Consider the following 25,554-nt stretch of genomic DNA (forward strand, 5'->3'; position numbering starts at 1 on the left):
GGAGGAACACAGCTAAGAAATTCTCTTTTGTGTAAGGGTCTGCTGATAAGACATGCGAGCGCTTCACTGTATCCAAATTCACACATAGTCAAACTGAAAGTTTCTCCTCTGATTTATTTCTATGACATTGTCTAAAACACAATCATACATGATCATATTGATGGTGACTATCAAAGCCTTCCTAAAATGTATGTCTGCTCTCAGGACAAGGATTTTGAGTAACTGTCCCAAGAACAGGTGTTCCTGGTTGTTGACCCTGCAAGGATACTAAACACTTTCCTTCTGGTACTATCCACAGGATATTTAGCACTATTGGTAAGTGCTTCATGTGTCTCAGATGGATGCCCGGGGCCACTCATACATTTGTCACAAAAAGTGACACTGATACAAAGCAAAGTTTAAAGTCCTCATCTGCATTGCCCATTATGAAGACATCTTTACTACTCATCAGTTTAATTTTCATATCTACTCCATTCAACAAAAGTTTTTATTGAAAAATACAAAACAGATTGCTGTTCAGATGACCCAGTGGGCTTACTCAGAGCCATCATCTTTGCCTGACTCACAAGCCCTAAATGTCCACCATCCAGCTCCATTTTTCATGCTATCCAAAATTGTCTTTGTAAAACAGGTTGGCAGAAAATGTGTGTAGTGATGGTGTCATCACTGTAATTGAGCAGCAATTCTAAAAAGATACTGTAATTGTCACTTTTTTGTATACCCATTGCACTTACATTTTAATAATGCTATCACCTTATGTAACCAAAGTACAAACATCTAAAACAGGGTATCATAGGAGTGTTAAGAAGGGAGGGAGGGGGATTGAGGATCAGAAGAATATCAGAGTGGGGAATGAAGAATATGAAGACGTAGCAGGATCAGAAGGATTCTGCAGAGCAGGGAGAAAACTGGGGGATGTGGCAAAAAGTGGATAAACAAAGGGGGCATTGAGGAACTTGGGTGTGGGAGGAAACAGAGGGGAATGCAAGAGAATATGGGTGCAGCAAGGGAGCTTACGGGGTAAGGGAATGGCCAGGGTAGGGAGTGCAGGTGAGTGCAGAGCGTTGGGGTAGACCAGAACTTTTGGGGAAGTAAAGAAGGAGAATGTGAGAGGATGGCACTGAGAGAGGGGGTAAGGCAATGAAAAAAATAGGGTTAGATTGGCAGCTCCCCAACCCCTGGTGTGAAGGCAGACCATGTAGCATCACCCTTCCAAGGACCAGCAGGAAAGTAGGTACTGAATGAAAACAAGATGGGTTCTTAGGGGCCATATCACTTCCTTCTTGCAATTGACTGATAGCTCTTCAGGCTATCATTATGGATCTGTGGACTGCAAATTTTAGTTAACATATATTTACAGTGTGTAAACTTTATATTAGCATATAATAGTGTTGTCATTAGAAACACAGTATTTGAAAATAGTTACCCACATAGTAGCTGGGATATCACCATTTCACTCATAAAGTGAATAAAAGAAATAGTGGCAATTGTCATACTTGACAAGTGTTTGTTCAATATTAAAAAACAATCTACTGTAAAATCATAATTAACAGTAAGGAAGCATTATGACTTTGCCTATTATTAAAAAAGCATCTCCTTTCTTGAAACTTTATCTTGTGATGATTAGATGTAAACACAAACCTGAAGGCGATGAGTTTTAAGACCACCGTACCCCTCTTTCTTTTCTGTTCCCATTGTTCAGTGATATTATCCAGCCACATAAGAGTTAAATAGATCAGTAAAAATCCTCCTTACTGTGATTTAGAGGTAAAAATAAGGTTTTATAAATGTTGTATGGGAACTTATCCATGACACAGACTTTCATAAAGTTTATTCTTCTGCTTATTAGCTCTCAATCTGCTGGAATCATTTTACTCTATATCAGATAGTGCTAAATGTGCATTACAACCAAGTTTTTTATAGGGGGAGTGGCAAGCCGTATTTTAAAATCTCTTAGGTAAGTAGGACTTTTAAGGCAAATTACCCCTTGAATGGCAGTAACTGGTAATGATGTTTTGAACTAACAGAACAAAGGATTCAGTGGAGCCTTGGCAGATAAGACATTAATAAGTATCACAGCTGACTTGGTTAATCAAACGATTTGCTGACGCTTCTTTTTGTCGCAAGTCTGCACTTTCAAGTTGAGTGCCAAAGGTTCACTATATATAGTTGAAGACAGCATTAAACACTCCCATTTTGTCCAAATCTATAACCAGCCACTTGTTCCCTTAAATCTTTTCTAAGGTAGTAATTTCTTCCCAAAGAGGTATATCATGGTGAAACTTCAGCTACCCAACCCAGACCTGGAGAATAGGATACCTTCCCATGAACAACTAGAATATCTTGAGAAAGAAGAGGCCGATTCGAGACCAAAATGGGATAACAAGGCTCAGTACATGCTAACCTGTATAGGATTTTGTGTGGGATTAGGAAATGTATGGCGATTTCCTTATCTCTGCCAGAGCCACGGAGGAGGTATGTTTTTAATTATTTATTTGGGGAACAGAATATCAGCTTCTTTTCTCATCTGGTGACGTTTGTGTATACTGAATGTTACATCCCGTATTGCAGTAATATTGTCCACAAATTCTGTGTTCATTTCCTTGTTCATAGCTTATAAAATGAATGTTTCCATTAGCTTTGTAAGGAAATCTATTTTGGATATATTGGCAATTCAAGAAAAATATTTTGTCTTTTGGAACCCATGCTTGATCAGATATATTGCTTATAGGTAAAAGTACATAAATGTTCTGTTTTTCATATTAAAATAGATATATTAGAAATAATATAAATGCAATTTTTTACTTAACACATGTATTGCAGTAACATATACTCAGTAAACTATTTTTAGCACAAGCTCAAGAGACTGATAAAAATCACTTATTTGATGGAGATTATTTTTAAATAAAAGAGGTGTCGATATGTACTCAGATATTTTAGGAAGCCTCTTAAGATAAATAGTTCTCTGGTAAGATGAGACTAAACTACTGTAATTTCACATTCATTTTAAAATATGTTAAATACATTTTCATATGTAGTATGTATTTTTGAACACAGAAATTGATCCAAACAAACTGCATTTCAAGGGCATGATTCTGAGAGTGGCTGAGGGAAAGACCGTATGTAACACATCTCCAGGAGTTTACAGCTTAAAGATTGTAACTAGCTTTGGACTGATATATGATGTATCTATGATTTCAGGGAAAATATAAATTATGACAGTGGAGTAGCAGCACCTCTGGAATTAAGGTTGGGAACAGTTTAACAGCCAAAATTTCTAAGTTCTCCAAAATCCACATGCATCCACAGATTGCCTTGTAATTTACTTTATCTCAGTTTCAGGATAATGATCCAAATGCGAGATTCCTGATATACATTCTCTTGAAAATATTATATCAGTTGTTAGGGCTTCCCTTTGCCCTCCCTTGGTTGTAGTCACACAGACAGAAAACAGAAGGCCAGAGTCCGAAGTGCAGGCAATGCCATGTTTATTGGGGTTATCAACTAAGCATAAACAACAGTTCTGTATAGCAGAGGTTTTCCCTCACCTCTTTCTTTGCAGGCTTAATTATACCTGCAGTGCACACCCTTGGCACCACCCTTTACAACTTACAATCATGTTCTGGTTTGGATGGTCATGAGTCGGGGGGCTCTGGTACCACTTCTTTTCTACCCCACTGAAGGGGTAGGGAGTGAGGTTGTGTCCTCCCTGAGGCCACCTTTTTCTTTGTTTGTTAGGGTTTCTTATACCTTTCCCCATCACCCTTATTCCTCCCAACTGGTTGCTTGACATTGTCTCAGGAAAGGAGTTATACAATCATATATCAAACTCCCACCATCTCCAATAATACTTTCTATTTTCTCATTATACTAAAAACCTCACCTAGCTAAGCAGAAGAAACACACAGTGTCTTTGTTCTTGTTCACAAATGTTAGTAAGGATGTACGAACATCATAATTCAAAGGGGCAAACAAAACCCAAAATTCCATCTCAGGCAAATCTGCAGGCCTGCATGCTATCACCATCACTAACATCAAGTTTTTACAATTATCACATTTTTGCACAAATCTGGGGTTGACCTGTGATTCTGATATTCCCCACAACAACAATAATACCTGGTTGGTTGTGATCGCAGTTTGTAGTGGGCACCCACAGCTCTTTTGGGAAAGAAACTGTTTAAAAAGTTTTTCAAGGAGAAGATTGGCTCTATAGTGTGAATCATGCTTTGATGGTATGCCATAGCATCTGTGTAGCTGGACTGAGACCCTGCAGCAAACAAGCTTGCTTGTAAATAACACGCTATCAGAGTTACTGGTTGGTTCAAGGTGACATACTGCGGCTATTGAACTTGAGCCACACCCATCTACTAAAAAAATTAAGTCCTACCCTGAGTAGCTTTCCGAGCATGTATGCTAACTATTGTCTTCCTGCGTTCTGCTCCATAGAGGCCGGTGCTGTGTAAATGGGTGCCTTTTAAAAATTTTGCTCCAAAAACAAAGTTTCTCGATAAAAGTGTCAGTATACCAAAAGTAATCTAATATTATTATGCATACTAAAATGTTTTGAAAATTGCTAAGCCTCATGTGGGCCAGGCTCAACTATGGTTCAAGTCTGGTGTCATATGATCCAGGAATTCTTCAGGTAATACCCCTTCCCCCATCAAGGGCTATTTTTAATATTCAAATTGTTCTAAAACACATGTTGATACAGAGATAGTCTCACAATTTACTATGCCACAACAGGGCCGGGAATACAGTGTATGGTGCAAATGGAGGATCATTTCGTTAAGGGATTCCTGAGACACAGCCCTCCCTAAAATGAGCTGCTTATAACATTTTAGATGCAAAACTAAGGACACTCCAAGGGTCGGACCCTTATAACTCCCCCTGACATTAGCTATTGAAGGCTACCAAGAGCCAGTCTAGAACTATTTAAAAATTATTGCACGCTAAAAGCTTCAGCACTTTTGCTCACATGCAGTTTACATCTCTGAGAGCTATTGCTTCCTCAGAAACTCCTCAGTGAGCACTACTGTCTGAATAATGTAGTAGATTAGAGGTGTTAATCTTATTTGTTGTATGCTAAAAGTTCAAATCCTTTTCTCTGGAGTTTCCCATCCTGTGTATATTAGTATTTGCAACCCATCTTTTGCCTGGCATCTGGGCTCCTTTTGACAGTGTGAGTAGTGAGTGTGTAATTCTGAAGGAAATTCAGCAACCTAGGGCATGTCTACACTAGGAAATGTTTCCAAAATAACTAAATTTGAACTAATAATTCCCAAAATAACTATTTCAAAATAAGCTTATTCCCCAAGGAAAGCAGAAGCACAGATGTCAAAATAACCAGCCTGTTATTTTGAAATAACGGGTTTGGTAATGTGGACACTCCACTTATTATTTTGAAATAAGGGAGGAAGGTTATTTCGAAATAACTCCCTAGTGTAGATCAGGACCCACAGGTATATCCCCAGTTCTATTTACATATCAATGACAATTTGGATGGGCTCAGTTCAGAGATCTGAAGCCATGTATGACTGTATTAGTCCCCCCCCCCCACCTCATGCCACATTGAAAGTGGCACCAGAGAGGCCAAGGCCAAGCTCAAGAGTCCCAGTCTGGACAAATTATTTATTGGCTGGGATAGACAATAGGCCTCACAGAAAAGGTCTCAATCAGGCATGCACAGGGCTTGGAATAGGCACTTAGTACCAAGACCAGAGTAGAGAGCCTAGAACAGGCATATTTAGTCCATGTACTAAGCACACGGTGCTGATGCCAGGATGAGACAAGGCACACCTAGTGCATATGCAAAACACACAGTGCTCAGACAGGAGTGTAATCAATACTGGATCTAATTCAAGTTCCTGGCCCTGATCTTTAAGGAGTGTAGCAGCCTGTGAACAGGATCCCTGAAAGATTCTCTCTCCCTTCATGAATCTCGGAATGCTCCATCCTTGACTGACCCAAGTGTATGTGGAGAGGAAAGCATGAGCCCAGCATAATTTAGGCCAACCTACCAGCTGCTCCAAGACTCCTGTGCTGCTGGGGATCAGGACGAGAATTGTGCTCTGCCTCACCCTCTGTTTGGTACGGTTCCTCCTCACCCAGTATGGGTGGAGAGAGGACCTGGCATAGAACAATCTATGCTAGTTTTATGCCAGCTGAGCCTTCTGCTCAAGGCAATTCCTGAGACGCCCCTGAAGAAGAGCTGTATGTCGCTTGAAAACCTGTCTCTCTCACCAAATGCAGCTGGGTCAGTAAAAGAGATTACCTCACCCAGTTTTCTCTGTGTCTCTTTGGAACAGGTTTCTGGTTGCTTTGTGGTATCTAAACTGCACAAAGCAGCTGGACAAGAACTAAACCCAGAAACCATGGGTGGTGGGTAAACTCCTAGCTTGGGAAAGCAGCTCTCCCAGCCTTGCCCCTTCCATCTGAAGCCTCACCCTTTCTGAACCCACTGGCCCCCGGGACTCCCCTCCCATTGTGCATGTTGGCCCCTGTTTCCCAGACCTGAAGCCCAGAGTTGCCAGGCAACTTAGCCCCAGCCATGGAGCATGAGAGGCCTGGCGGCGTGGCCCCAGATCACCAATCCAGGAACATTGGAGAGCTGGGGAGACAGCAAGGCCCCATCTACTCCTGGAGTGCCAGAGTCAAGTGGGCAGCATGGCCCCAGCCTCCTCAGGTCACACCACCTGGCCAGCTCTCCTGCCCATGAAGCGCCCCCCTTCAGCTGAGCCATCAGCTCCAGCACTGGGCAGCCAGAGCAGCCCCAGGGGGACACTGTGACCCCCCTAGCCTGCCTGTCACAACCTCTGGGAGCATGCAGGAGCGCCGTATAAGTAGATCATGTGCAGGGCCTTCTCAGGAAGTTTGGGAAGACAACTCCCTTTCTGTGCCTCTGATACCTATCTCCCATGCCAGAAACTATCTGAGTCAACAGTGGAAAGTTCAGTGTCCAGAGGCAATGCATGTTGGATGCAGGATCCTGACACATGGAACAACATGCCAGAGGAAAGCAGAATGACTTCTGACTTTTTTGTTTCCATATTGTTGCACAAAAATCTAATGATTCACAGAAGCCTTCCCATGATAGCAGAAGCTGAAGAACCCAAAAAAGAAGATTTTTAAAAAAAAATCTAAACATAACCAGCCAAACACTTGGATAGTAAGAGCAAATCCATTTTTTATTATATTTTATGCCTGTCTTATTACATGTATCTGGTTACTATAAACTATGGTGAAAACTTTATAATTAAGAAGTTGAAAGAAGAACCACAATTAAAACTAAGCCACAGAATTTTTACCCAGTAATTCATGCAATGAGCCTATAAGGGGACATCTACACTGCACCTTAAACTCGAAATAAGACATCAGCAATATGCAAATTGCGTATCTTACTTCGATTTTATTTTGAAATAGCTTGTTTTGAAATTTGGTACATCTACACGGTGCCAAATTTCAAAATAAAGCCCAATTTCAAGCCATCCCTTATCCCTCATGCAATGAGGTTTACCGGGATAGCGAAATACGTGCCCATTATTTTGAAATATATTTTGAAATAATGGTCAGCTTGTCTAGACGCAGGGTAGCTATTTTGAGATATTTCCAGTATCCTGAAATAGCCTTGTATTATAGACGCACCTTAATTTCTGGTTGAGTTAGTGCATATATCTTGTAGAAAAACATGGTTTCTTGCTTTAAAGAGTCCGTGTGATCGAGAATCCACACATACTTTGGTAAACAAGTTACCCTTTCTATTAAAATTTACACCCTACATTATACTAGAATTTGTCATCCTTCAACTTCAAATAATTAGATCCTTTTATGCTTTTGTCTTGAGATTTTTTTCTGTAAGGAGTTTCATACTTTCAATGCTCTTCCATGCAGAAAAAGACAAGTCTGTTTTATTACTACTCTTATCCTGAAAGCCTAGAATCATAGGAATATGATACTGGAATGGCCCTCATGAGGTCATCTAGACTGTGAAAGCAGAATTATGAATACTTAGACCATTCCTGATAGGAGTTTGCCTAATCCGTTCATAAAAACTTCTAGCGATGGGAATTGCACAACCGATCCAGGTGGCCTAGTCTAGTGCTTAAGTGTCCTTAGAGATGAAAAGATTTACTAATATAATTTAAATAATCTTTGCCGCAAATTACCTGTTTGGTGAACATGGAGAACCAGCCTCTTTATAATCACTTCATACATATTAGAAGATTTGTCCTGGCTCCCCTCAGACTTCTCTTCCTTAAACCAGAAATTCCCAAATGTTCTTTTGCTGTGTATCTCTCCCCAACAGAGATTTAAATTCCATGTGCACTCTTCCTGCCCCCACCAATATGGGAAAACAAAGAGACATAACCCAGCCAGCTAAAGTGATGATGCCTAGGAGAGCAGGAGGTAGGGGTGAGGGTTTGTGTGTGCCTGAGAGGATTCAGAGAGTAGTGAGTGCCTGAGGACAGTAGGAAGTTGGTGCTGGGTGCCTGTGGGAGGTGGGTGGACAGGGGCATCTCTGGTTCACTTATTGCCTTCCTGTGCACTGAAAACTTCTGTCAAAAGCAGGTACCAGGTGCCCAGCTGCCCCTCTTTGCCTCCCGCCCTGCTGTTGAGTGGAGCAAAACCACTTAGAGCTGCATGGGAGGCACACCTCCTCTGCACTACTGCTTTTCTAACACCCTGAGGCTACAACCACAGGGACCTCTACCACTCCCCCCAAATGTGATGCCCCTGCAGTGTGCATGCTGTCTTGCCTAATCTGAATTTGAGCAACCCTCCTCCCCAGGCCCACCCCTCTGCCCCAAGCAAGCCAGGACAAAATGTCCTGTCAGGAGATAGCAGCAGCTTCCTAACAGAATCACCAGACCCAGCCTGCAGGAAGCAGCTGACTTAGAAGCTCCTCTACTCCATGCTGCTTACTGACCCTCTGAGAAGGTCATTGCATTTCCCCTCCCTGGGAGTATGCCCCACAATTTGAAAACCAATGCTTTAGACTAACCATCCCAATTTTTTTTAACTTCTCTTCACAGCGAGGTTTTCTAAATGTTTTATAATTTTTATTGCTCTCTTCTGGATTCTCTCTAGTTTATCCACATCTTTCTTAAAATGTAGTGCCCACAACTGAACACAGTTCTCCAGATGAGGCTTCACCGATGTCAAGTAGAGTGGGATAGTTACTTCCCTTGTGGTACCTATGAAGTTACTATTAATACATCCCTGAAACCATTTTTATGTTTTACATCAGGAATTTCCTGGAATTTCACTGGGTTATAAGCGTTTAAAAAAAATCTCATTGCTGACAGGCTCAGAAGATGTTTGTTAGAGTCTGGAAACATTATTCTCCAAAGATTCCAGCTCCACTGAGCATTCTCCAACCCTACCAAGCACCTACCTGTCATCAGGTTGAGCATAAGCCATTCCAACAAAGCAATTGAGCATATTCCGGGCCAGGACTGCAGAAGCTGTTCAGGAATTTTCCTGCAATTGCTTCTCCTAGCATCAGAATGAAGAGAATAGAGACAGTCTCTATTATGGTCTCAATGCTTCCTGCACTGGTGTCCAGGCAGAAAGAGGGAAACTTTGACTTGAATTTAATGGTGTGACGGAGAGTGGAAGATAGAAACAGAAACAGGCTTCAAGGGAGAAATGGGACAGATGAGCTATGAGGGTGGAAAGGTAAGGACATAGAAGCTACGTCTAGACTACATCCCTCTGTCAGCAGAGGGATGTAAATGAAGCACTTTGAAAGTGCAAGTGAAGACGCTTCATTTGCATAATCACTTAATGGCACTCTTTTGAAAAAGCATTATTTCAGAATTGAAACTGCTGTCTAGATGCGGTTCTTTCGAAAATGGGGCACTTTTTCGAAAACTCCTGTAAACATCAAAAAATGAGGGATGTAGTCTAGACATAGCCAGATTGGCAGGGTTGAGTACATACTGGGAGGCAGAGAGAGAAGGGAACTAGAGAATATGGAAAAAAGCATCTCTGTCCATTAGAGCAGACTCCTTTCCATAACCTAGAATTCCCAAACTTCAAGATTCCTATGAAAATAGCTGTGAAAAATGGGTATTTTAACTCCCTCTAGTGGATGGACCACACAAAGGATAATAGCCTATTACTGCAACCAGTTACTTCATTAGCTCAAGTGATAGAAATCTGTATTTCTAAAGATGTCAAACCTGTTTATAACCTACTAGAAGATTTACCCAGCATTGCTTGAGCTCTTAACTCAACTAATTTTTGTTTTTCTTCATTTAAATCATTGCTCTGGGTTAGGGCTGTGGTTGCGGGGTTGAATATGCAGGCTGCCCCGGGGAATTCTTTTTTTTTCCAGTAGGCTTTTCCAAAATTGTAGGAAAATTTAAAAGAAAAAATACATTAAAAGAAGGAGTTAGGAAATACTTTGATGTCTTAATTCAGCTTCCGGTTGCATATTGATTATGACAGTGTTTCTCAAAGTGGGCAACAGTCCTGCTTTTGGAAAGCCACTAGCAGGCCAATGCGGCTTTGTTTACCAGAAGAGTCCATGGCCACGGAGCCTCGCGGTTCTCTTTGGCTCTGATTTGCTGTTTCCAGCCAAGAGGAGGTGCAAGTATCCAATATTAGTAAGCACTTGGCAATTTTGATCTTAATCCCTGTGCCTCTTCTTATCTGTAAAATGGAGCTAATAGCCCCTTTCTACCCCAATGGGATGTTGTGAAGATAAATTTCATTAATAAGAGCAGCAAAATGTAGTTTTGTGAGGGAGCTCTCCAGATGGAGGAGGAGAGACTGTTATCTTTGTCCAAGCTTGTCTGTGAGGTGTTTTGTCCGTCTGTTTGCTTACTATGGGTATGTCTAAACTACATCCTTCTGTCGAGAGAGGGATGTAAATTAGGCAAATTGAAAGTGCAAATGAAACAGGGATTTAAATATCCCGTGCTTCATTTGCATAATTGCGTCACAGCGATCTTTCAAAAAAGGGTATTTCAAAAGTGAAACCGCAGTCTAGACGTGGTTCTTTTGAAAAAAAAAAAACAAAACCCCTTTTTCAAAAGATCCCATATTCCTCAAAAAATGTGATTATTTGAATGAAGATTATAGTGTGTTCTCTATTAGGGGATGTGTGTTGAGCCAAGCAGTCCTGCTGGGCCAGGGTGAAAGCATAATACTAAGGCTCTGCTCTGCTCTCCTTTGATCCCTAACTATTTAAGGATCCCTTGACCAGGGAGAGAGGGTAACTCAGGGTAAGCCAGTTCCTATGTGACCAGAGGAGCTAGCAAACAGGAAACAGGGGAGTTATGCAAAGCAGTTCTCCAGGTGGAGGAAAGAGTATGTGATCCTTGCCTATTATATGCCACACATGAAACAATGATGTTAAAAAACTGATTAGATAATCATGCAGCCCATTTAGTGCACCGAATGAGGCAGAAATCCCAAGAAAAATATCCAGTTATTAAAGATGGTATAAGTCATACACACAAAGAAGAAGAATCAAGTTTGCATAGGTAATGTTAATTAGTTGCTTAATATTTCCTAACCTTTGAGTGCTTGACTTTGCAACATTAAGGTGCATCTGCACTGTACTGTAACTTGAAATAAGATATGTAGTTTGAGCTATGAAAATTGTGTATCTTATTTTGATGCTATTTCAAAATAACTTATTTTGTCATTTGGCACTGTCTACACAGCTCCAAATTTCAAAATAAAGCACTACTCCGAAACATCTCTTACTCCTTGTAGAATGACGTTTACAGGGACATCAGAATATTGAGCCTGAAATAACGGACTTGCTGTGAAGACATGGGATAGCTATTTTGGGATACTCTGGTATCCTGAAATAGTGTTGCAATGTAGACATACCCTTGATGTCTTAACTTTTTTTTCCATATAATTATTTTTATAAAGTGGGATTATCATAAACTAAGATTTACCATTGATTTCACTGTGAATAGAGTTAGGCCAATGTTGAACACTTAAAAAAAATCCTACTAATAAATTATATATATTCCATTCAGCTCTCAGTTATCCTGAAAAAATGAGGTGCACGCGTTCTTTCGAAAAACTTTTTTTTTTTCAAAAGAACCCCGTCTAGACTGCGGTTTCTTTTTTGAAAAACCCTTTTTTGAAAAATCACTCTCATGTGAGTAAGCAAATGAAGTGCAAGATTTGTAAATCTGTGCTTCATTTGCATTTTCAATCAGGCTCATTTACATGCCTCTTTCGGAAGAGGAATGTAGTTTAGAGATAGCCTTAGAGACTTATTAGGGCATAAGCTTTTGTTGCTAAAACCAATTCATCAGATGAAGTGGGAGTAGAAGTCACAGAAGCAGGAGTATACATAATGAAGAACTTGCTTGTGTTAATGAAGCTAATCAAGTCAGGGTGGAAGCTGGTCATTCATAGCATTGGAAACTGCATATGATGGTCCAAGCTCTTACCGTTTAAGAGGAGTTCTTGAACAAACAGATGGACTGACACATTTCCATATCAAATGCTGTGAATTACCCACTTCCACCCTGACTTGATTAGCTTCATTAACACAAGCATCTTCTCCCTTATGTATACTCCTGCCTCTGTAAGTTCCACTTCAGTTCATCAGATGAAGTGGGTTTTAGCCATGAAAGCTTATGCCCTAGTACATCTGTTAGTCTCTAAGGTGCCACAGGATTCCTTGTTATAGTCGGGATGAAATTCACTTTCATTTGGTAGATATTTCTGACATTAGATTGTGTTTAGTTAATCTTTATTGGGAAATGTCATCTAATTGACTGTTAAACATTTATGTTTTATCCATGACAGGGCACTGTGAAAAACAGGATGTAATGTTTAAGCTGACAACCCTAGTAAAATGTCCTAAGTATGCAATTACCATAAGTCTACAGCAAACCTTGCTGCTCTGTGGTACAGAATTTGTTGATTGTTGTGACACTCTTATCAGATTTACTGTCATTTTGCCAGAGATGGTGCCATGTCAAAAGTCAATATAGTGCAGTACCTCAGCTGTAGAGCTCAACCACAGTTCACCCAAACACCATAAGTAATTATTGTGTATAAAAGCATTTTAGACTAAATTTTGCATATGATATTTATTGGAAATTAAGTGAAGGCAATACAATGATTTCTAAATCTACTTAAATTAAAAGGAATAGTTATCCATATGTCATCAAAACCAATTTTATCATTTTGTACTATAACACTAAAATGGGGATTAAAGTCCAGTTCCTCATTAAGGACTTTATGTTGTAAAAATTACAAAGTGCAAAGCCAATCTACTTATCATAGATACATTTGTGCACATGCATACAAATAAATAGCCAAGTTATTTAGTTATTATGCACATCTATAAAAGGGTGAGGGTTAAAATTATTCCCTTATTTACCTCCCACATGGAACCTATACACAGCATAGTCCCTGTTCTCCCAGCTACAAAATTCCCCAGATGGGTTGCAGAGAGAGAAGGAGTGAAACAGGAATGGTGTTTTGCCTGAATCCACGTTATTTCCAACCTTCAACTTCCACCCATTGAATCCTATGATGTTTTTAACAGCTACCTAAAGAACCCTCTACTATTAGAAATCTCTACTCCATGTAGATACACTGTAATCAACTCTCCTTTTAATCTTCTCTCGGATAAACTAAATAGACTGAATTCTAAGTCTCTCATTATAAAATTGGCTTTCCAGACCTTGAACCGTTCCTGCACATTTTTTCCTGAATCATTTCCAATTTGACAATCCCTATTATCAGTTGGTAGAACAAGCAAGATTTAAATCAATGCTGGCTTGGTTTCCTTTCTAGAGCAATTTCTCCTAGGCCAGAGAAACATTTTTACTTGTGTTTTTGTGGAGGTTTAGTTGTGTATCTTGTTGAAGTAGGAAGCTGAGAGCCATGTGATCTGCATCCCTTCCCCTTTTTATCTACGATAACTTAGCTAGTTGTCCAGTCACAGGTTATGTTTTGTGAGATGACTGAAGCAAAGTAGACGTTGAATAACTCTGCATTATCATCATCTTCCATTATAAGCTCACCTTTCCACCCCGAGTAGTGGACCCACACCATCTCTGATTTTTATTTTTTGTCTGACACATTTCTAGAACCTCTTCTTGTCTTCGCTAATGTTTCTTGGCAGAAAGAGAAGAGAAATCCTTCACTTTTGAAGAAAAAGCTGCCTAAAATGAAAGAATACGGGTGGCACATGAGCTCAAGAGTGTATAAAGGTGGAACCTCCAAAATTCAGGTCTCTAGATCAGAGAGCCCTGGTGCCCAGGAGTGCGAACCAGCTGGGAGCCCTGGGACTGGTGAGCCCCGTTCCCAGGGAGCCCTGGCTGGGCAGGGCATCAGCGAGACAGTCAGCAGCAAAAGTGGGGCAGCCAGCAAACCCCATCCCCAGGGATTTCCAGTCAGGCAGGGGAGAAGTGGGGCCACAGCGCCTGGGGAGCTCTGTCCCCAGAAAGCCCCAGTGGGCCGGAACATAAGTCCAAGCCCTGCAGTCTGGAGCCCAGTGGCAGTGGAGCTGGACTGTCCTGGGAAGCTAGTGACAGGGGACCTCTCCTGTCCCGGCAAATTCCCTCATTTGGGACGGGTCAGGTCCTGAGGGTGCCGGACAAGGGAGGTCCAACCTGTATTGTAATCTGCCCTTTGATAGTCAAGGATTTATAATGGTGTTTGCATATCAGTATGTCTGGGCTAATATGGACAGTGTTTCCCCATAGCTCCAATATCAGTTTGTATTTACACATTTTTATCTACTATGAGTCTCTTTTATTTCCATACCGAATCTATACAATATAGATAGGATAGTGAATATGCTTAAATCATGCCATGTAGTTGTACATGTTTCAGTCCCACGATAGACAATCTGGGTGAGGTAATATATTTTATCTGACCAACTTCTGTTGGTGGATGAGACAAGCTTCGGAGCCCTAGAAGGCTCTTCAGTACATTTTGCTGTGATGCTGGCTGGTCCTTTCACAGAACTGAAGAAGAGCACTGTGTGGCTTGAAACCAGCCTCTATTCCATGCCCCAACCCTACACCACCTCTTTGTGCCCCTGCTTTGCCCCCACCCTGTCCCACTCCACTCCTTCTCTTAAGATCCTTCCCTTGCTCTGCTCCAACCCGTTCCACCGATGCCCTTGACTGTTCAGAGAAAAGTGCTCTCTGTGAAGACTTTTATTTCTCATTTTCCATCTGCTGTAATTTCCATATCACAAAGCCATTCCTGTGTAAAACTGAAATCCCTGCTTCGTTATCATATTTCACACATGAAATAATTTTCTTTATTTTTATTTCAGGAGCCTTCATGATCCCTTTTCTCATTTTGCTTGTACTGGAAGGCATCCCACTACTTCATCTTGAGTTTGCCATTGGTCAAAGACTGAGAAAAGGCAGTGTGGGCGTTTGGAGTTCTATCCATCCTACCCTGAAGGGAGTAGGTAAGTCTCAGGAAGCTTACAGATAAACAGAACAGACTGCACCAAAGCCCACATTATTAATTTTGCCATTGATGGTTTATTGCTTTACTTTGGGACAGAATGAATATCTCAGAGGATGGATCTGAGTTCAGAGATTTATTTCTACATTGCCCACTTGAATGCAGCCCGGGTAATAGTGATCAAAAGTGTTACCATCTGATAATGACTTGATAAAATGACAGAATGGCAAATGAATTTTAATGTTGATATATGCAAAGTAATGCACATTGAAAAAATAATCCCAACTATACATACAAAATGATGGTGTCTAATTTAGCTATTATCACTCAAGAGAGAGATCTTGGAATCACTGTGGATAGTGCTCTGAAAATATCCACTCAATGTACAGTGGCAGTCAAAAAAGCAAACAGAATATTAGGAATCATTTAAAAAGGGGATATAGTATAAATCAGAGAATATCTTACTGCCTCTATATCAATCCACGGTACTGTCAGCCGACGGTCAGGGCAGTGAGTCCCTTAGGACCGGCTGAAGTTCTTTTAAATTGTGCTTGGTTCTGTTACAGCAACTGAAGGAGTCAGGTTAAAGCTTAAACAGTTACTATTTTATTGTTACAGGGTAAACTTAGTTGTTAAATGCTACTACTGTGTTACAGATAACATAGCCACTACAAAGGACAGGACAGAAATTACACTAATAAGTCACTTATAGGTACCATGCAACCCTTTTGGTTCTCTGAGCTCTTATTAAATGCATGCAAAATAGACACATAGCAGGTATATTCTCACCCCTGCGTTCCAGACTTGGCGTGGCCAGCGTCTTTCTCTCAATCCCTCGGGAAGAAGTAGGACGAGGTTGGGCGTCCCACAGACCTCGGGAGACAATCAATACCTGCCAGCAGGTATAGATGATTAGAGCTCAAATGGGGTGGGCTGCTGAACCTCTTTTTATACCCCTTGGGTCAGGTAGGCTTCTTCCTGGTCTCAAGTAGCCAATTAGGAAAAATGGCTTTGAACACCAAGTTTCCCACGAAGGGTGCAAAGCATAATTTACACCTGGGAAAATGCAGACAATGGGCACCTCTGGTATGTGATGGGCGAAGATTCCTCTCCTGGGACAGTGCAGGTGTGTCAATTACTGGTACTAGCCATCAGGGCAACGGGAGGCCCTGGGTCGTCAGCTAGCCCATTTACTGTCTGGTTTCTGTTTATGGTAGAGTCAGGGACAGGCAGCACACCTGCGTTCCCAGGGCATCAAAGGCTGACTGCCTTTCTCTTGCTCTCTGGGGGGGGGGGGGACAAGATGGGGTTTGTGTCTGGCTACAGGTACGCCCACATCTGGGATGCTGTGTACAGATGTGGTCGCTTCATCTCAGAAAAGATGTATTGGCACTGGAAAAGCTTCATAAAAGGGCAACAAAAATTATTAGGGTTTTGGAACACATGCCATATGATGAGAGATTTAAAAGACTGGGACTTTTAGAAAAGCGAAGACTAAGAGAGGATATGATAGAAGTCTATAAAATCATGATGGGCATTGAGAAAGTGAATAAGAAAAACTTATTTGTTCCCAAAACATAAGAACTAGGGGTCACTAAATGAAATGAATAGGTAGCAGGTTTTAAACAAACTAAAGGAAGTTTTTCTTCATGCAGTGCACAGCCAACCTGTGGAACACCTGGGCTAGAACTAGATACATTTATGGAGGTTAGGTCCATCAATACTTATTAGCCATGATTGGTAGGAATAGTATCCCTTGCCTTTGTCAGTGGCTGAAAATGGGTAACAGAAGAGGTATCACTTGATGATTATCTCTTCTGTTCAGTGCTCAGGAAAAGAGGGCACACTTAAAAACTGCATTCAGGTTTTAGAGAGATTGGAGGTAACAAGGATTATGGCTACAACAATTTCTAGAATCGGAATTTACTTTTTCAATGTGCCAGCAACTGTGCCGTAATTATTTTGAGGATAGAGGAGCTCAGTTTCCATTGTTGTCAATCCTAAGCACTCAATGGTATAGAGCATTGTATATGTTAATTAGTATACATTTTCTCTTAGCTTTTACTACTTGTGAAAGGTGCCAGATTGACAGCCAGACTTCTACAAGAGCTCTAGGTTCACTGACAATCATTTTACACAGCAGTATAATACATCCAGGAGCATTAAAACCAAACAACAATCTCCCCTTTCAATTAAAAAAGGAAGAAATTTATTTAGCTTACCCAGCCCATAATAAGCTATAAAGTTCCCTCCATTCTCTCTGGAAACATACCCTTAACCATCTTCAGAACCCCTAGGAAATAAATGTTTTTTGCTATGTGCCCAATGTGGGGGGGAGATCACCAAATCTGGATTATATAGGGCCAAGAAGAACTGAGGAAAGATAAATTTTAGTGTTCCAGGGTCACTCACAAACAAACAATGTCCTGCTGAAAGCCTCTTCTGTTTAATCACAAGGGGAAAAGATCACTATTGATCTCAGCTGTGGCAGTGTGGCATGGGTAGGTGGGTGGTCTCAGTTAGGCATGTATCACCTCACTGAGGACTTTTTAGGTCATGGCAACAACTTAGACTCTATCAGAAATCAATAGACAGACAGTGCAGGTCTTGGAGCACTATGTTGTTGTGTTCCCAATGAGATGTCCTACTCAGCAAATTAAAGCATTTTGCACCAGCTTCCATTTCCACACAGTTTTAAAGTGTAGCCTCATGTGGAGCTTGTTACAATGGTCTAATCCTGAGGTGACCAACAAACAGATAACAGTGGCACAGTCTGCTTCTGAAAGGAAAGGTGGCAACCTTCTGGCCAGGAGCCAATGGTATGCCGAGATACTGTGAGGTGCTATCAGATGTTAGCCTTATTCACAATCTTACTCAAAAATGGAAGAAATGATAGCTGGACTGATTGTCATCAACAAGGGCTGACCTCTTGAAGAGAGGCTGCACTAACGCTCCTTCAAAGCAATAGGCTGGTTACTGTCTTTAGCCTCCACCAGAAAATGACCCAGTACTTCCCCTGATCTTCAGTACCTCAGAAGGGCACAAGTCCAAATCACAAGTTGTGACACAAAGTTCTCCAGCTGCCTCCAATATTTCAATAAATATTAATGGCTAAAAGTCTACTAAAGGTGATGAGGCCCTTGTTCCCTTAAGCTCTGTTAATCATTATGATCCTTATCCTGACAACTCAAGTTCCTGATGAATAGTTCTGTTGGCTTCACCCACTGCTAAGATAAAACAACTGATTCCTGGTTTAAACATTCTTGAAAATTTCTAGTCACCTTATCAGTCCTTTGTCAGTCACCTCAGGGATCAAAGAACCCAGGCCCTCTCAGTCTTACCACCTTGCCCACTTCTTTGAGAGTCCATGTTCCCTGCACATGGCAACACTATTCCTCCCCATTGGCAACTTACTAGTGACCACTGAACAGATGGAACTGGGTTCCCAAAAAATGATCTCACAGGGTATGTCTACACTACAAAGTTAATTCGAACTAAAAGATGTTAGTTCGAATTAACTTTGACAGGCGCTACACTAGCGCTCTGCTAGTTCAAACTTAATTCGAACTAGCGAAACGCTTAGTTTGAACTAGGTAAACCTCATTCCACGAGGACTAAGCCTAGTTCGAACTTACTAGTTCGAATTAAGGGGTGTGTAGCCCCTTAATTCGAACTAGTGGGAGGCTAGCCCTCCCCAGCTTTCCCTGGTGGCCACTATGGCCAACACCAGGGAAACAATACTGCCCCCCCTCCTGGCCCCGGACCCCTTAAAGGGGCACGGGCTGGCTACGATGCCCGTGCCAGGTGCAAGCCTGCCAGCACCCAGCCAGCAGACCCTGCACCTGGCACGGCTCGAGCCGGCCACCCGATGCCCCCCAGCCCTCCCCCTCTTCCCGGGACCAGGCTAGCGGCTCCCGGGAGCTTGCCCGGGACCGCAAGAGGCGGGCACCCGCCTGGTCTAGTGCGGACATCGTGGACCTCGTCCACGACCTCCGCACTAGGCACAGGAAAGAGGCCGTCTAGGGCAGGAGAGCTGCCAGCCTGGCCACCCAGGAGCAGGAGTGCATGAAAATCAAGGTGGTCCACTGAGACCCCTGACCCTGAGCCCTGAGCTTACAATGGCCGTACTGGGTCAGACCAAAGGTCCATCTAGCTCAGTAGCCTGTCTGCTGACAGCGGCCAACCCTAGGGACCCTGGAGGGGATGGACCGACGACAGTGACCAAGCCATTTGTCTAGTGCCATCCCTCTCTAGCCTTCCACAAACTTTGGGTAGGGACACCACTCCTACCCCCTGGCTAATACCACTCCATGGACCCAACCTCCATCACTTTATCTCACTTCTCTTTAAACTCTGTTCTAGTTCTAACCTTCACAGCCTCCTGAAGCAAGGAGTTCCACAGGTTGACTCTTCTTTGTAAAGAACAACTTTCTGTTACTAGTTTGAAGCCTGCTACCCATTCCTTTCCTTTGGTGTCCTCTAGTCCTTCTATTATGGGAACTAATGAAGAACTTTTCTTGATGCACTCTCTCCACCCCACTCATGCTTTTATAGACCTCTATCCTATCCCCCCTCAGTCTCCTCTTTTCTAAACTGAAAAGTCCCAGTCTCTTTAGCCTCTTTAGCTTCATATGGGACCTCTTCCAAACCTCTGATCATTGTAGTTGCCCTCCCCTCTCCCACCCTCTCTCTTCCCCTCTCCCACCTCCTTTTCCCAGTCTCCCCCAGTTTTGTTCAATAAAGAGAGATTCTATTTTTGACCACACGTTTTCTTTATTTTGTATATCAGGAAGGGGGGCTAGGGAAGGGTAAGTGGAAGGAGGTGAGGGAGGAATGGGTTACGAGCCCCCGATGGGGAGGACTGGGCTGGCTCTGCGGGCTTCTGGGGGTGGAAGCTCTCCTGCAGCCCCCCAAATTGCCCCCTCTCCCCAGATGGCAGCCTGCGGCAAGTGCAGCCGGTCTGATGGCCGAGTGCTGTGATGTGCCCAGTGTGGGCACTCAGGGCATTCCAAGACAGGACTGCTTTGCAAGCGGGGCACCCCTGAGAACTGTCTGTCCGGGGTGGGGGTCGAGTCCCTTTAAGCACAGCCCTCAGCTAGCCTGAGGCAGCAGCTCCATGCTCTAAGTCCTCATCTGATGCCCTGCCGGCACTGCTTCCGGCCATCCTTAACCCCAGTTCAGGGTCCACTTAATGTGGACATGCTAGTTCGAATTAGCAAAACGCTAATTCGAACTAGTTTTTAGTTCTAGATGCGTTAGTTCGAATTAGCTTAGTTCGAATTAACTAAGTTAGTTCGAATTAACGTTTCGAACTAAGTTAGTTCGAATTAGTGCAGTAGTGTAGACATGCCCTGAGACTGGCTGCAAAGTCATAATCAAATTCAAGCCACTTGTAATCCACATACCACTGATTCACATCAGCTAGTTGTCTCAGACCTCAGGGCCTCCCACACTTTAGGGTTCTGTTTCTCTCATACGATTCCTTCCTTTTCTGTACAATTATGTTGTTCTTTTCTCATTAGCCACCCTTCTACTGTGGCTAGATGGAGAAGGACATCAAAGGTCCACCAACTCCCATGAGCTCTGCATCCCTACCAGTCCCACTGTCCTGGAAGTAGCAGAGAATTCAAGACTATCCTCTAAAGAGGTGGTCATACAATAGTATAAATCCTTCCAATCCATCACCTGCCAACTGTAAGACACTCAACACTCAAAAGGAGCAGCTACATTCATTGTTTCACTCCTGGTTTCTCACACCACAAACTGTTCACATTTCTAATCCTACCATTACCTGTAATCAGTCTGCCTGCCAGAGATACTAGCCCACAGGCACATCCTCATTAGGGGATTCTTTAAATAACTTTTTTTTTTTTTGCTGGCCTCTCAACACAAACAGGAAAACCCCCTTAAGCATAATTCACTACTTCTCCCCATCTAAATCTCTCGCTATCAGTAATCCACTGTCCACACATCTCAAAAACACAAACATGACAAAATCGAGCAAACAATCACAGAAGTGTAAAGGTGTGATCTCAGCCCTGATGCTGAGTTCCAGCTAGCCCTGGTTAAAGGCAGAGTTTCCATGGTGTGATTGTAACAGTGGTGCCAGCTAGAGGTCCAGTTGCAGGGGTCACATGGCTGAATAGACTCCCTGTTTAAAGTCATAGCCCCCAAAATAGTTCCTATTGGTGGTAAAGAGGCAAAACTGCAGAGGTGGTAAAGAGCCACGGCGAATCTTTTCCAAATCCTGCTAGAAGTGCATGCTTTCATTATTCTTTACATTTCCCAATCCACAATCTGTGAGAATGTCAACATCCAGCAGTCACATCAATACAACCATCAATCCCCCTTCTCTCAATCCTATAGTCAGTCCCCACATGCCCTAATCCCCCAGAAAAAAATCTTTAATTGAAAACCAAGGCTCCATGATAGCCAGGAAAACACTCTAGCTGGTCATAAGTTTAAAACAAGAAGTCACCTAGAAAGGTGCTGGGTCTACAATTTCAACATTTTGTTGTTCATTGTAACTAATGAAAAGGAAAGTAATCGGTTTTCAACAGATATATCTTGTTAAAGTTCCTGCGAGGGACATTTTCTAAACAGTGCAAAGATTATTAAAAATATAGGGCCTAATTCTCAATGAAAAATATTCTGCATGTCTTCAGAGAGTTTCTGACTTTTTTAAATCAAAGGGTTACACTGTAACTTGAACCATGCACTGAGTTCAAGGGATGGTAAGATTTCTATGCATGCTACCCAGCACTTGGGTCTGTGCGTACAAGAGTAAGAGGGTTCTGCACACTGGCTTCTCAGCTGAGCCCTTCTAGGGCTCTCATAATTTGAGCTAATTTATATTGGCAGCAATTTCTAGCTCTCTTCTGAAGAAGTGGGTTGTACCCACAAAAGCACATGATACTACATAGTTAATTAGTTTCTAAAGTGCTACAAGACCACTTTAAAAAATTTTTTTCCAGAAAAGTGACTACTGGGACGGTGCCGCTTATGCACCACCCCTTGCTCAGGACTGTGGCTAAACAGCCTGGCTCAAAACCTGCCACAAACAAAATGTCTGCAAAAAAATGCAAACCTTCTACAACAATCTGGGCATATATTAGGGGCATATGTTACTTATTATGAGTGTATTTCAATATGCTCATTTCTCAGTAGTAGTGTGTGTTTACAGTGAGATACAAGCCACAAGTCCATCATCACACTGTATTGATGGCAACTTTTTACATAATGAATAAATGAAATGATATTCCTAGCTTCAAGGTGGGGTAATAAATACAGAGACGCCTTTTTATTGTGTAGGTAACTAGTTTGAATCTAGCCCATGTCACTAGTGACCCAGAGTCGCTAATACCTATCTGATGACTTAGTAATTATGCAGTGTCAATGTGGACTTCTAGTGGGCCCCCAAAAACCACTTTCCTAGATAGTACACCCATGCTGGTAACCAAAGATTGAATTCATGGAGTTAAATGTATTTGTTCAGCCTGGAAACTGCCAACAAAATTGATAAGGTAAGGTACATTGGTGAAGCTTGTATCACAGCTGTTATCCATGCTTTATCTATTCCCCAGGAAGAGGCTTTTTAAAGTTTATCTATTCCCCAGGAAGAGGCTTTTAACGGAAAAGTTTTCCGTTAAAAGCATTTTCGGAACAGAGCATCTAGATTGGCACGGACGCTTTTCCGCAAAAGCACTTTTTTGCAGAAAACAAATCTGAGCTGTCTACATTGGCCCTTTTGCGCAAAAGCTTCGCACAAAAGGGACTTTTACCTAAACGGGAGCAGAATAGTATTTCCACAAGAAGCACTGATTTCTTACAGTAGGAAGTCAGTGCTTTTGCGCAAATTCAAGCGGCCAGTGTAGACAGCTGGCAAATTTTTCCGGAAAAGCGGCTGATTTTCCGGAAAAACTGGCCAGTCTAGAAACAGCCAAAATGTTTCAGAGGGGTAGCCAAGTTCACCTGTACCTGAAAAAACCATGAGGAGCCCTATAGCTCCTTAAATTCAAATACTATTAAAAGTTATGGGTTTATTTTTTTAAAATGTATAATTTCCGTAATGCCAAATGGTTCTCTTACTTCAGTTTGAAGTCAGCAAGCCCACCTGTGGAGTAAGGTATTAGCCAACATGGGTATGATTATCAGAATCCAACCATATGTTTTCAACTTGTATGGCTACATTTTTGTCTTCAAGGAAAAATCTTTAGGCCTGGGCCAATGGTGGTGCAGAAACTGATTTACTCTCGGAGTAGCTTCAGGAAGTACTGAGACTCAGATCCATACCTTGGAATCTCTCTCTCTCTCCTGCTTCCTCCTGGCTCCCATGGGTATAAAAATTATTGCTGATCTGCACATCTTCCTTACATCTCTATCCCCACCCTGCATTGACTCAGCTACTTTTATCAGCAAGGTGGAGTCAGAACCAAGGCAACAACCACTCTCTACCCATTCTCCTCCCTGTCATTGCTCACCTGTTCTAGGGCAGAGAATAAACAAGGAAATAACTTTGTTAAATGCTGCTCATCCTATGCACAAGGTCGAGATGGCCCAAGTGTGAGTGTGAGATTACTCCTATTAATGGGTATACAGTCTGAATCACAACCTACTCCTTAATTATGATAAAGATGATAATGATAAAAAGGATTAAACAAGTATTTGGTGACAATGCCACATACAATGTTTAGAATGCTGTCATTTTCGAGTATTTGTTGTGACCTGCAGAGTTGGGAGATTTCATGCCCGGTATCTGCCTCAGACTGATTTTTGTTTTGTTTTGTTTCAGTTCAAAGGATCACAGAATGAGGGTAGAGAAAAAGATGTAATTTTGATCTCAGAAATCACAGTGCAATTTTTAAGAAGCCCTATTGCCCCATGATTTTCTCTACAATTGCTCCTCTCAGCTGCCCAGGGCCAATGTGGCATTCCCCACCAGAACTGAAATCAGGGAGACTGGGCTCTCAGGACTGTTCCTGCCGATGCCAGACAGCATGAAGGAGGGGACATATGCTCTTGGACTCCAATGGAGAGGGAGCAAGGAGCAGACGGGAAGATAGGGACATAAGCAGATAGACTAGAGTGGGAATGGTATAATAGAAGGGGGAGGGAAGAGACTCTTGAAGACAGAAGTTTTACAACCATTAGAGCACATGCTCCTCCAAAACATGGAATTGAACCCAAGATTACCCAAGTCTCTACATTCTTCTGCTGTCTAGCCAAAATTAATCCTAAATTAGTGTCTTACCCTTTCATAATAGCTGGACCACATGGACGATAACAGCCTGGTCCCGCTGGATTGAGTGGCAGAAGACTATGCTATCCATCTAAATGTCCTAAACTGGCTGATTACACAAGTGGGATCAATATAATTAAAAAGAATGGAATTTGGCTTTTGTTTGCTTGTTAGAACATTACATTAATAAAGCCCTATGTGGATGTTAAAAGAATGTTAAGGTTACAAAGTCAAGCATTCCAAATTTAGAGAATGGCAAACTTACAGTCGCCTTTGTAACCCTAATGTTGTTTATATAGAGAGGTTCTAAGTATGTTACTTTGTGTCTAGAATTCAAGAATTGTTGTGCTCATCTATAGCCATCAAACCTTATTAAATTACATTGTCAAGATACACATTTCCACAGCATTCATATAGATAGCTGAGCTCCATCTGGGGTCTAAGTGTTGTAACTTTTTTTTTTTCCTGATATATTTCAACATGCCTTTAAAAATAACTAAAAGCTGCCTGGTATCATCTTTATTCCTTTTTCCTTCAGGTATAGCAGCAATGCTTGTATCCTTCCTGGTTGGATTATACTATAATACTATCATTGCCTGGGTGATGTGGTATTTCTTCAACTCTTTCCAGGAGCCATTGCCTTGGAGTGACTGCCCTCTCAATATCAACAAAACGGGTACAGATTATGAAATAGCATTTTCATTTGTAAAATACCTTTTGTCATTAGCAATTAATGCAATGAGAATTTTTCTGTATAAAAACAATGTACCATGACAACTTTTACCATGGTTGTATGCAGTGTAGTTGCAACCATGTCGGTCCCAGGATGTTAGAGACAAGCTGGGTGAGGTAATATTTTTCATTGGAAAACTTCAGTTGGTGAGAGGGATAAGCTGTGT

At 41.9% G+C, this 25,554-nt stretch overlaps 1 protein-coding gene across 1 annotated transcript in view; it reads left to right on the forward strand.

Moving 5' to 3' along the window:
• The first annotated feature begins 2,180 nt into the window (after positions 1-2,180).
• The window catches only part of SLC6A19 (solute carrier family 6 member 19), a 44,352-nt gene continuing 20,978 nt past the window's right edge, over positions 2,181-25,554 (forward strand). Inside the window, exons 1-3 of the mRNA XM_006137063.4 lie at positions 2,181-2,475; positions 15,278-15,418; positions 25,194-25,331. Of these exons, the coding sequence (XP_006137125.1) occupies positions 2,274-2,475; positions 15,278-15,418; positions 25,194-25,331 (481 nt within the window). The 5' untranslated portion in view covers positions 2,181-2,273. The remainder of the gene's footprint in view (positions 2,476-15,277; positions 15,419-25,193; positions 25,332-25,554) is intronic.

This window comes from Pelodiscus sinensis, chromosome 2, assembly GCF_049634645.1.
Source record: "Pelodiscus sinensis isolate JC-2024 chromosome 2, ASM4963464v1, whole genome shotgun sequence".
Taxonomy (NCBI): Eukaryota; Metazoa; Chordata; order Testudines; family Trionychidae; genus Pelodiscus; species Pelodiscus sinensis.